Source organism: Anticarsia gemmatalis, chromosome 11, assembly GCF_050436995.1.
Source record: "Anticarsia gemmatalis isolate Benzon Research Colony breed Stoneville strain chromosome 11, ilAntGemm2 primary, whole genome shotgun sequence".
In the NCBI taxonomy this organism is placed as follows: Eukaryota; Metazoa; Arthropoda; class Insecta; order Lepidoptera; family Erebidae; genus Anticarsia; species Anticarsia gemmatalis.
In genome coordinates, this window is record NC_134755.1 from 4,896,107 (window position 1) to 4,909,358 (window position 13,252).

General features: G+C 33.2%; 1 protein-coding gene across 2 annotated transcripts in view; it reads right to left on the bottom strand.

Annotated features, from left to right (window-relative positions):
- Sol1 overlaps positions 1-13,252 on the bottom strand; it is a 384,779-nt gene that overhangs the window by 92,899 nt on the left and 278,628 nt on the right. For both annotated transcript variants that reach the window (XM_076119660.1, XM_076119661.1), the window contains exons 8-10: positions 13,140-13,228; positions 7,391-7,513; positions 6,409-6,480 (exon numbers count right to left, since the gene is read on the bottom strand). In XM_076119660.1, coding sequence (XP_075975775.1) covers positions 6,409-6,480; positions 7,391-7,513; positions 13,140-13,228 — 284 coding nt within the window. The remainder of the gene's footprint in view (positions 1-6,408; positions 6,481-7,390; positions 7,514-13,139; positions 13,229-13,252) is intronic.

Sequence of the window (13,252 nt, forward strand, 5' to 3'; positions counted from 1 at the left end):
TTCACATAATTACGTTGGTCTCTGCAACAATAAACAGTATTACTTCCACTGAACAATGTCACTTTGTTATTAACTGCAATAAAATTCTCCTCATTTAATGCTACCGACAGATAATTAGCCGTTTTAATTGAACCATTATTAATTGACCTACAATTGTAATTGAAAGGAATCATTTCAACAAAATTGGAGCACAAAATTCGTTATTATTTATACCACAACGGCTGCTGTATAAACTATTATGTTAATGCAAATAAAAACAGTAACTAATTCAATATTGATTGCTGGTTTCTAAAACGGGTAAACTTGCATATTAGAGAATGCATAATTTTAATAATATTACTATTCAAAATAATTCTAATTTATATTTATTTGTATCAGTTACACGCTTAAATTTAGTTGAAATGTGGCAAGGGATATTCAAAAACATTATTTAAAACAAAAGTTTAACTTGTTAAGCTCTACCTATATTCACCGTAATGTTATTTCAAATACTGATAACAATATCCATTCATACTTATTTATCACTTGAGGCCGCCCGCGACTTCGTCCGCTTGGAAACTCTTCCCGTGGAAATCCTGATCCCTCGGGAACTACGAGATAAAAAGAAGCCTATGTGTTATTCTGGGTCTTCAGCTACCTAGATACCCAATTTCTTCGTTATCGATTCAGTAGTATTTGCGTGAAAGAGTAACAAACATCCATACATACTCATAACCTTTCGCATTTATATTATTAGTAGGATAGGATTAATTAATATTCAACATGAAAAAAATATACTCACCAAAAACAGTCTACTTTAAGATAACTTTATAAACAAAAACGTTATAATTATGTTCGTTCCATACGATATTCAATTTCCGGGTCGCTAAAGATCTTAACGAGGAAAAGCCGATTACAGTCTGTCCGGTAATAATCGTTATTCTGCTTGAGGTTCACGGGCGCTGTTATATCTTCTTAACCCTTTATAAAACGTACTGCATGTATGTTTTGTTACACATTTGATGGTTGATTTAAGCTCCTGTTTTTTGTTTGTTTTCTATTAAAAATAAGATACAAATTGAAGCTCTCTACATTTTTTTCTACGTTTTAAATTAACTAAAATGGGCTGCAATTCGTTATAGTATTTTTAAATACAAGATTTCACGAAACCACCACTTCAATAATCTTGTGATTTTGTGATTTTTAAGGCAAAATTATAAAATAAATATTGCTGTTACAAAAAATATTGTGTAAGGTCGTCCATATGTCAATCGCCGTTTCGAAACTTTGTATTGTAATGTGAATTTCAACTTATAATTGCACTATTTACTATTCTACATATCTCGAAAAAGCTTTGAATAACATCAAATAGAGAACTGTTATTGCATTTCTAAAAATACATTACGAACTTCGACATAAAAGTATATAATCTAATTAATCCTCATACTCGGCTACTTTTCGGATACGTATCACAACACTACGAATACGGAACATAACAGATATATTAATCAGTGGGCGGATAACACAAATGAAGACGAATAACTAGTTATTTCCGGATTTTATTATTATATAAATTCATATGTATTATGTATGTATCTCGTGATAAGTTTTGTGTTACGGCAATGTTATGCTTACCGATGAAAATAATTTGAAGCGATATCAATGGTAAACAGTGTATTTCTTTGATTGTTCCATAAATACATGCCTAAAGCAAGCCTGATTATAAATATAAGTAAATCCTGATTAAATAAATATACACACATACTGCATACGTAATATCACATTGGTTATACCCGAAGATTTAGGCAGAGGTGTATGAAATACATCAACGTTTCGCCATTAACAAGGGTGCTACCATGTAGTAGGGGGCGAGCTTATTGCCAATTTATAAATGAAAACTTTATATTGAAAAGAACAAACAAACTATAAAATGCGTTATTATAGTTCAATGACACTTAAGTTTCATAAATTTATTTTACACCAATCCTAGAGGGCATTTCACTCGTAACATCGCAACAATAACAATGACTTGTCATACTAGAAAACCAGACAAATATAAGAGCAAAACAAAAGAACAGATTTCAAAAGATTAGTCGAAAACCCAGGTGGCTTCAGAGTTCAAATCCCGGAGAGTAGCTCAGACATTTCACTGAAGATTTCTTTAATATCTTACTTCAAAGAAAATTGTGAGAGAAAAATCTATTACCATTGACTTTACAAAATTCTTAGAACAAATTGCTAATTAGAATATAATTTAAATAAAGAGACTATGAGCTGATAGAATTGCGTTTTACAATTTCATTAAGGATTTAGCGCATTGAAAAGGAACTAATTATTTTAAGGAATTTCAAATATAATAAATGCTCGACGTAAAATCCACGATAGTATAAATATGGAGTCTCTTTCACTACAGCTACACTCAGTAAAAGGAGAGGACAAGTTCAGTGTTAGAAGTCAAAAAGTATTTTAGCAATGAGTAAATTGAGCATTTAATATTTTAGAACATATTTGAAACTAAACAGTAAACATTACCTGCATTTTAAACATAATACATAGAGTTTTCTAAATTCCTCGCTATTCCCATTATACGGAGTCTGCAGTGTGTGTTTAGTCGTGTTCCCCCGAGGCAAGTCGCGTCGAAATTTTAATTTAATTATGACAACACTCGTTTGACGGAGGACTTGGTATTTTAGTATCTTTTTTCAACTAATGGGGAATAAAACGATATACAGTTAACGAAACAAAGAAAATTATTGCTTAGTTTTGTGTAATAATACGCTCCGCGGAAATACAATATTTATATGTTTTTGACTTTATTTCATTATTCAATACCGAAAAGCCAAATGAAATTTAAAAAAGCCTAGATTTTAAGCTCTAGACTTCGATCTCTGTAGTGCTGTATTACCATGCTAGCAATTAGTATTGCTGTAGCGTATCAGTTTTCATACAAAATTTATCGATAGCTACTATCGCTTCTCTACATACTTAAACCGCAAACTAGTTAAAATATTCACAAATCGAAAAACCGAATGCTATATCGCGAACGTCAGTATCTATACCACTCACTAATCCAAATCCGAACTTAAATTTGAAAATCTAAAAGTGTCCATTTTAAAAATTCAAACATTTTGTTGTGCCACAAATCCTTGGCCTCCATTCCGGGTGTGAGATAGTACGACCACTGCAGCCCGTTTGATTATTTATTAAAGCTATGTATACTTCATGCACCGCAGTTACTTGCACAGAAGTATTCGGAGTTGCATTTCCAGTTCTGACGTCACACGCTCATGTTTATTCGTTGGGAATTGAGAATTACCTGGACTTTTATCTAGAGGATATGCTCCTATGAATTTTTCGGACAAGCAAAGCATTTCTCGTGAGAAATTTTATTGAATAATATTTTGTTTTTTATTACAAATCTAGTCTTAACTTATAAACTTTTACCTTGCATGTTTATATCATGGGACACTTAATGCGAACAATTTTATCTTCGAATGCCTTCAACGCATGTTACATTGATCTGTCTGGTATCAGGCATTCAAAGGTAAAATGCTTTATTTCGCGTTAATTTTCGTATCCTACTATAAACAATTCTTGCGTTACAAACAATTCATCGTTATGTAACACTCAGTAGTTGGTGTGTAGTTCTCATATTTCTATATTTTTCATCAAATCTATCTTTATAATTCTACTACGGCATATATTGTAATTTTCCATCCTATTGCAAAATTTTCACACACTTATTGATATCGTCTGAAGAACTCGGGAATCCTTATTTATGAAATCGTCGGAATATTAGAGTGATTGATATGTGACACTGGTATTTGAACTGGATGTTTGAAATGTCATCACCCTTACAACCATGTAGTGCGGAAATTATGTGACTATAAAAAATGATATAGTTTAATAAAACCAAAATCTGTGATTAGTTTCGTTTATGTCGCTAACATTATTTTGGTTCAAGAATGCTCCTATGGGCGTGTTTTATGAATGCAATAGATGCTTATTAGCAATACTCTATGTAAATAATAATATGTATACTTATATGTATGTACGTATTATCACGTAATTATATATAAAGGTGCGTTGACTATGATTGTGTTCTGAAGTCAATGACTTCAGAACACAAAATTGTGATGGTCATGATAATTTTTCTATACATTCCATTCAAACAAAATTTATTTGTAACAGATTGCAGCTGCGCTTTGAAAAAGCTCTTACTAATAGACTAATGTAACAATTACTAGAAAGCCAATTTCAATTGAGTTAAAAGCAGCTTGCAGCAGCCATACAATTGGCTTTGCTGGTACAATTAATCCAACCTAGCCTTTGTACGATTATCGTTTCACGTGGAAGCTTGTGTTAGAGCGTAAAATTACTCTCACTTGCAAAAATACTCTACACATTAATCTCGAATCAAAAGTGCTTTGTTTAACTAAAATCTTTATCCGCAATTAAATAATGCGCAAAAAATACAGTTATGGAGGAAACTCCATAACTGTATTTTTTAAGCAAGTGACCAGGAATGAAGGTTGCCAATAGTAATCATATCTTAAATTCAAGTCAGACCATTTTTTGTTTATTTTATTAAAATATTGATACTTTAGACTCTGAGGTATCAATTATTCGGAGAAACTAAACCATCATTGAATAATTCGTAATCTAAAGTATAGATTATGAAAGATTCAGTTTGATCTCGCTAGTTGAGAAGTTAAAGCCAGTCCTTCAATTAGAGCTGGCAAAAACCTTTATGATATTATTTTCAACCATAATAAATTTACATGTAATAACATTTTTGTATATGAAGTAGAAGTTAAAATTCAGCCAAAAGCTAAAAGTTACCAGCAAACTCTAACGAAAATATCAGTATCACAGTTCATAGTAAACAGTTCATTAAACTAAAACATCAAGGATCGAAACACAACTTGTAAAAGACGCTCCGAATGTGCAAGATACCTTTTAGTTCCAGCTTTATTCCACTTGTTTCTTGTACAGTTATGAGCAAAATGAAAGCAACACATTTTTGAACGCAATGTTTAAGATCGAAAACATCAAGTTATCTGATGTTCTAGTTAAATTTTTGATGCATTCGAACAAGAAACACAAAAAGTTTAGTATCCGAACGAAGGTCTTTTGTATTGTTTATTTTGTTGGTTGTAGAATTAAATAATAATTAGTCTGTATTTATTTCTGTAAAATAGTCAATCCCTACAAATATTAAATTATCTTGCCATAAAAAATAAAAAGTAAGTTTAAGAAAGACGGCAATATTTTGCTCGCCTAAACATTTTACCATGGTATCTTTACGGTTATTTAGCTCTCGCATATTTATTTATAGTGTATCCCATACCTGTGCTCATGACTGTACAAACTTTATTTGTAGCCGTGCTCTTCGCAGCGATAATTATGAAGACTCACTTAACACGGAACCAGTTACTTATTTAAGAAATGTTCAGTTTCTTTTAGTTTTATATGACGGAAGAAATGTTGTGAGTTTCTGCGAGTAGCGCTTTTGAATCATGAGTGCTTAGTTTTATAATTAGGTAAGGGTTTTGAGTAAAACTTGCTTTGCCTTGTTCGCCGTTAAAAACGTTCTTGATTTTGGGTATCATAATTGTTAGTAATTAATTAGAATGACAAAATTTTGAAATCATAAACTACCACTGACCATCATTATTCTCATTTATTTTTGATGAATTGTGCGTTTGCTTTCTTCAGATGATCGATAGTCACTTTGTTTAACAACATGTTCCAAGGTAACTCGTAACCAAAAAAAGTACCTAATCAGTTCGTAAAGTCTGGCTTATTCACAGCAGACCACTTTTGTAGTAATACCTTTTTTATTAGATCCTAAAGAGGCCGATAGTAGCCAATGGGATCCTATAAAACTCTTAAAGTGTTACCGATTTTGTGGTTACTAACTAAAGAAGAAATTTTAGCCTTACATTTGTTTCAAGTGTATTGTTTTTCGGTTTGAGAAATAAAACTTGGAGGAGCGAGGTTTTGTTGTAAATATGTTTCATAATCATAATTATAATACTTACCCATTACAGTACATACAGTTTTCATCAAACGACAAGCTGAAAATGGCTCTTCTTTTTCTAATCTTCCAGTATATACCTAAATTGGCGATCTTGCAATTGGTGAGCAAAACGCAAAACATTTCAATAGTATGTTTCAAACTTGCTACTGACTGCCTAACAGTTTCAAAATTGCTAAATGCTCCTTGATAAAATGAGTCTTTAAAGACGCTCTTTGGGTACATAATGAATAACACCTAAAGAAAATACTGGAGGTTGCTAACATAAAACTGTTCACGGTACAAGATTAGATAGCTGCCTATTTTACGTAGGTGCGCTGTTTGCACGCAGTTACCTATCAAATATTGAACACCGCTGAATTAATAATAGCAAAGAAGGTTCTACTTACTTGTGGCGCTTACTTCGGGCCCAAGAGACTCGAAAGCTTTTCCAAAACTCAGCTTAAGTAGTCGATCTGAATCTGTAACAAATAGTATAGTTTAGCAATTTTGCGTATAGCGCCCTCTGTGTTTTCAGTATGAAGACTTCTACGTTCGTGCAATCCTATTTGGCTCATACAGAGAAAATTTTCAGCTTCTGCACCACTGTGTCATTAAGCATTTTGGGAAAATTCCGCTAGATGGCGTTGAATCCAAACTTTTTAAAGCTAGTGCTTTAGTCTCGACTCTAAACAAACAGTGTTTTTATTTCTGTGCGTGATTTTGAAAATCACTTGAGAAGCATTAAACGAATAGATAGTTTAACAATTTTAGTTTTAAAATTAAACGCTAAATAGAGTCTAACGTTTTCTGCTATCTCTAGTGTGTAATTTCCTAGATACGTTCTCCAAATAAGCAAACACCTCAGGTGGGCTGGACTTCCGCCAACATTTCTATTCATATAATGTTAGCGGCACTCGCAATTTAACTGGATCCGACGCTTATTACAACGCGCTGGTCACAATTTCACTCCAATTCCACTGAATGTATAAAGTAGAAATTCTTTCTTCACTTACTATACAAAGGGGAGTTGGTCGAAGAATTTCTTGGATGAAATTATAATATCATTTTCTATGCAAAATTTCTTGGATTAAAGCTAGTTCTTAATAGTTCGGAATTAAAGTCAGGCGTTTAGTTAATCATAGGTTTACTCGCCATATTCCTTATTGCAGTATTATAATGAATGCTTAAAGTATTGACGGATGTACGCGGGAATTAACAAGATTATTTATCTAACAAATACATAAAATTATTGAAACATCGTTTTCTTACTGTTGCTAGTTACCTACCGTTGTTAGGTCCTTTATACCTTTAATTTTGACCAAGCCTGAATTATTTCCATATTTAGTCTATTACCTTTTACTTTACAATCTCATATTAGGTCATACAAACCAGCAGCGGTGGAATCTGGAGGTGGCTGAAAGAGGAACGTAGCTGCAAACCCTTGTCCCGGCGTTGCGGAGTTGGCCGTGAACTGGATCAGCAGCGCCGGTCCTGTTGACAGCACCTCGTATCCTGGAACAAAATTAACCTTTAAGGTTTCGTAAAAACAAAGTAAGTATATAGTGCATCAAGATTGTCTAATTGATCTATCACAAATCGCAGAATTTTCTAATTCTACGGCAGTTGGTATGGCACTCCTATAAATTATGAAAAAATCTGTGGTTTGCCTTTTGGTAACTCTGTAAATATAAAATATGAAAATCAAATAAAAATCAAAATAAAGCTCTAGTTTATTTACAGAAATTACAACCCGGAGTCGCACTGAAAATCGTCAACTCTCCTATTGATTTTATGCTAAACACGTAATTCCAATTTCTCAGCAAGCACAACAAAAGATCAGTGTTGATTCCCAAAAACGCACGTTACGTAAAGATTTACCAGATTCGGCATCAAAGACATCGAAATTTGAGATGCGAAATTCTCTTGTACGTCAGTTCCTGCGTTGTAGACGGAAACAGCTGTACGTAACATGTTCTGAATAACTTCGAGGCTGTTCTATTGTTGCTAAGGGTTTTTGAGAGGGGGTATTGAAAAGATGAACCGACTAAGTTGATCCCAAACCATTGTTACTGACTTTTGGGTTGAGTAAATTCGGAACAGAAAAAAGCTTAATGAAAGGGAATAAGAACATCGGATTAGGACCTATACAAACATAAATGTATGACTGTCTTATTACTTATGTATTGTGGATACTCAATAATTCGTATAGGTTTCTCTGACCTTACGGCTAATATTTCTTTGTCTGATTGTGACCTTGTATAGGGTAGCTTCGTGGTATGTTTGAAGGGCTTAAAATATTAACTTAAAGCTACCATTTGGGGTTATCATGTAGTTAATGTTTTTTTTCATAAACTCCAGACAGTAGCCTTAAGTTTTATTTCATAAAATTGTTAATAAAAAAAACTGGGTACTATTTTTTTTATATTGGCCATCGACATTTATACGGCTTTATGAGGGCGCAGCTATGAAACAAAACCGGCTTACGAAATTTAGAATAGATTGAATATATAGATTTATCTGTATATTATTATTATTAGTGTCTTACCTCATGCAATATAACGAAGTGTTAATCACGCAATGTTATGATTACTTGACTACAAATTAATTGCTAAGATAACTGTTTCAAACGGTCAAGGTCTTGTATAATTGCAAATGTTGTCGATAGTAGTTGATATAGTAAATACATTTAATTAGTATAATCTGTTTAATTTATCGAGATAATGAAATAATGTTTAATTAAGTCTTAGTGATAGTATAATAATATATGACTATTTAACTGCCTCTGTGGCGCGGTCGGTAGTATATGCGGCTGCTGTGCGAGAGGTCTCGGGTTCGAATCCTGGGTCGGGCCAAAAAGTCTTTTCTGAGATTTTCTGTTAAGAATTTCTTAGAGATTGCCCGGAGTTGGGAAGTTGAGGTCGAAGACCTCCGTGCCTCGGAGAGCACGTAAAGCCGTCGGTCCTGCGCCTGACATCTCTCTGGTCGTGTCGGTTATCCGTCCCACCAGACTTTGAGAGTGATGGAATAGAGAGTGTACCTGTGTATTGTGCACACACTTGGACACTATAAACAAAGTCCTGCACAGATGGCCAGTTTCAATGAAACTGACCGCCGTAGCCGTATATCGGCTAGGAGGACATTATTATAGGACTGTGTGTATTTAGTGTGTTCCCGGATCGAGTAAAGTAGTATTGGTCTATTTTATTATTATTTTCTTTTTAATTTTAACCCGTTACTGTCCCACTGCTAGGCAAGGGTCAGGCCTTGAGTCCACCACACTGGCCAAGTGCGGGTTGGGGACTTTGACTTTGCATACCTTCAATCACGATGTTTTCTTTCACCGTTAGAGCAAGTGATGGTTCATTCTAATACACATTACTTCGAAAAGTCACTGGTGTGTTGCCCCGGGTTCAAACCTGCGACCACTCGGCTATATTTGAATTTATATTAGAATAATTTTCGATATTAGCAAGGAGTTTGGTAATGTACCTGTACATGGCAGAATTCTCTATATGACACTTAATTGGTAATGACAAAACGTAGGTTTATTTCATACACGTCTTCGTCTACACTATCGGATATAACAGTCGTTACATATGTATAAAGAACTAGCTGACCCGCGCAACTTCGCTTGCGTCACATAAGAAAGAATGAAAAAAAAATTCCCCGTTTTTGTAACATTTTTCGTTGCTACTCCGCTCTTAATGGCCGTAGCGTGATGTTATATAGCCTAAAGCCTTCCTCGATAAATGGTCTATTGGTAGTTCCTGAGATTAGCGCGTTCAAACAAACAAACAAACAAACAAACTCTTCAGCTTTATAATATTAGTATATAGATTTAGTTTCTTACCTCGATAAATTCTTTAATATTGTTTGCAGGAGATATTAGCTTTCAATATTCGACAACATTACCTGTACAGTTTCACAAGATTAATTACCTTTCATATTTAAAACAAAGGGTATTTTACTATAGTCTTCTTCAAAGAAAGGAACACCATTGTTTGAATACATAAAACCTGTAAATTAGGCAGACGGGGAAGGAATCACGGCATTCACGGCACTGCGCAACTGAAGCGAGTAGGTTATGTGCAAGGATGTCTAAGAATAGCTTCGACTTTTGGTAATACGGCTTAACAACTACGTACTCTTAAATTAAGGTAACATTATAATGCGACATAAACTATTAAATACGTATTTATTAATTGCAAAGGTCTTTACTACTAAGTAGATTTTTTAAATAAGAACATAATTTAAATAAAAGATACTTAGGTAAGCTATAATTAGCTAAGTATTTTTTAAGTTAAATTAAACAATACTAAGATGAAATAACAGTGAACATTTTCTAAACGTATGAACCAGAAACGCTAAAATGTAATATTAAATATTAAGTCCATACATTTAGCTGCCTTTTCTACAAATAATATTTATGTGTCTCTCACAAGTAAATATTAGGCAGTACAAATATATATGTACATATTTATTACAAATGCTAAAGTCTATCTATATGTTCCGCTTTCATGTCAAAACCCCTGAATCGTTTGTCACTGAAGATCAGCGTTAAACATAGGCTACTTTTTTATATAAAATCAATATTTATTTCACCTTAATTGCTCGCGCGTGTAGAGTCCTTTAGTTTTTCTATAAATAGTCTGAGGCAACCCTACCTCAAGTCAGTGCTTTGACGTGGCATTATTCATTCAAAAAGGGAACTGTTGGACGTCGTCGAGGTGACGGAGTCGATACGATTGTGAGTAGAATATACTCGGATAGATTAAATCGATTCCTTAGGATTAGGCCAGAGAGGCGATTTCTTCCTACTATTGACTATCGAAACTGGCTAGCGATCGACAAAATTAAAAAAAAAATGATTATAGCCTCTACCTTTGGAACTAATATTGCAATTTCCCTACCAAACGAGCTGTGTCACATAATCTCTTGAGGCCTCCATGATATGAGCTCGCTTAGAAAATTTTCTTCATGCTTTTCATTTTTATGGCAAGCTGCCGAACGTATGTACGGGTATGACCTAACTTTACATTTTGCAAACACTTTATAGAGCGTTTGAAATATTCCTTTGTTATTATAATAATTTCATTTGTATCCCTATACAAAGCATAACGATATCTACTGTAGGAAAACAATTTAAAATAAAACACAATTGAATCAATTGAAAGTGATGTCTACGGATCACGTCATTGTGACAAAAGAATTTTGCGATTATTAAGTGTTATTATTTGAGGAACATTTCTGCGTTTGAGCGTTTGTTTGTTACACGTAACCTTAACCAATCAAATACATTTAAACGGCTTGTATTAAATGCAAAGAGTGTTAGATAAACCTAATTTACGTGACAACTTGTAAGCACGTCTCCATCATTCAAGGAGATTAGAAATACGATGTCCTTAACTGTTGCCTTATATTTTTATGGCATCCTTAACCGTTTGGTCTCATGCCAGCACCATTAACAAGAATAATGGGGTAATGCATACGTAGTAATCTATTAAGCTATCGTTTTATTTAAGGATTCGTACTAAAATAACTTCTCATTATGTTATCGTATTTTTCATTTAAAGATTTCAGGAAGTATAGATAAAGTGATCTACGGAATGTTCTCTGTAGAAGTCATTTGAGAGTGATAGTTATAAGGTCTGTGCAGAGTCAGTAAGAGATCCCATATAAGTTGTTCTCATGGATCCATAAAGCTACTAAAATCATCAAAAAGAACTCGAAGAAAAAGAATAGCGACGAGGCAAATCGTGAGTCTATAAAAGTATGATATTTTGAAATGATTTCTTTGAAATTGTAATGCCATGGTTTACTGTTGTACTAAAAAGTATTGCATATGCATAGATACAAAAGTCCTGTTCTTAACATGCAGAAAGGGTTTTTTTGTTTATTCTCTTACGGTAACAGTATGTAAACTACACGTGTAACGGAGAGAGGTACATTAAATGTTTCAAAAATGTATTAAAAAAGAATAACAGCAATATACTGACAGAGATAAAATTATAGAATTGCAACGACCTAAAGCCAAGGTTTTGGAATGCAGTTTGAAATTAAAAAGACGAAGAATCTATTGTTGCCACGGCGAGTGCAATACAATGTCACGCGTCGTCGCATCGCGTGAAATTAGATCTTCAAACGGATTTTCAAACGACAATCGTATTATAGTTGTGATAAAATGAAGGAAAACTTTCAGTATTTCTTGTTATTGAAGATATATTTAATGTAAAAATATTTTATTCCATTCGAATATGCAAATACTATGAATAGGAAAACTGACTGTTGTGAAGTATTTTTTTATTGCCTAAGAATTGTATACAAATACCAGCTTCTATGAATTTTGTCGGTAATAGTAAAGATGAGCCTAAATGTAAACGAACAATTATGGAATCTGAATAACAGATATTTTGAAAGCTAAAATAATAAAATAATCCACAGTTGTTAAACATTAATTGGATTGATGCGATAGCAATCATTACACATTTTTTTGTTTGTTTTTATTCAATCACATTGAATAGAAAATAAACTTTGTGGAGATACTTTTCATTTAAGTCAAAATTTTCTGTATTTAATCTCATTTTATACGTATGTATAGATAAGTGTTACTTCATTTTTCCAAAAAATAATTACGAAAACCAGTTAATGATAAAACGAGTTCAGAAAATAATTGCGCTTTGGGTGTGTGAATGCAATATTTGTAATTGACGTAGAGCTGAATGAAAAGTAATTATCTTTACGTGTACCTATTGTTTGTATTACGAGCTGGGTTATTGGATGGATACTATCTGACACGTAACGTAGATATCTGAGCTACTGTTTTTGTTTATCAATTGAGAGCAGTAAAATTGGATGAATGGAATGTTAGTTTTTTCTCTCCTCTGTGTGACTTTTGTTTTTAATCACATTATTGGTATTTAATGCAGTCAGACTTATATCTTACTCTAATCTTGACACATTTGTGATAATTCAAAAAGACTTCTAAAAATGTGCCATTTGTTTGATTTATTTTTAGGAAGTGAACTAGATGGACGTGACACCTTAAGTTTTAAGGTGATTTATATGTTTTTTCTATACCTCAAAACTACAATATGATAGTAATTGTATATTGTCAGTAAAGAAGATTTTTATTTATTACCTGTAAGCTCGTTGCACAGCATGGATATAGTCGGTGCATTGGTGTCTCTGCCGTCGAACACTTTGATGATATCCGCGCGTCTCAGGCAACTGAAACATAACACAAAAAATTTT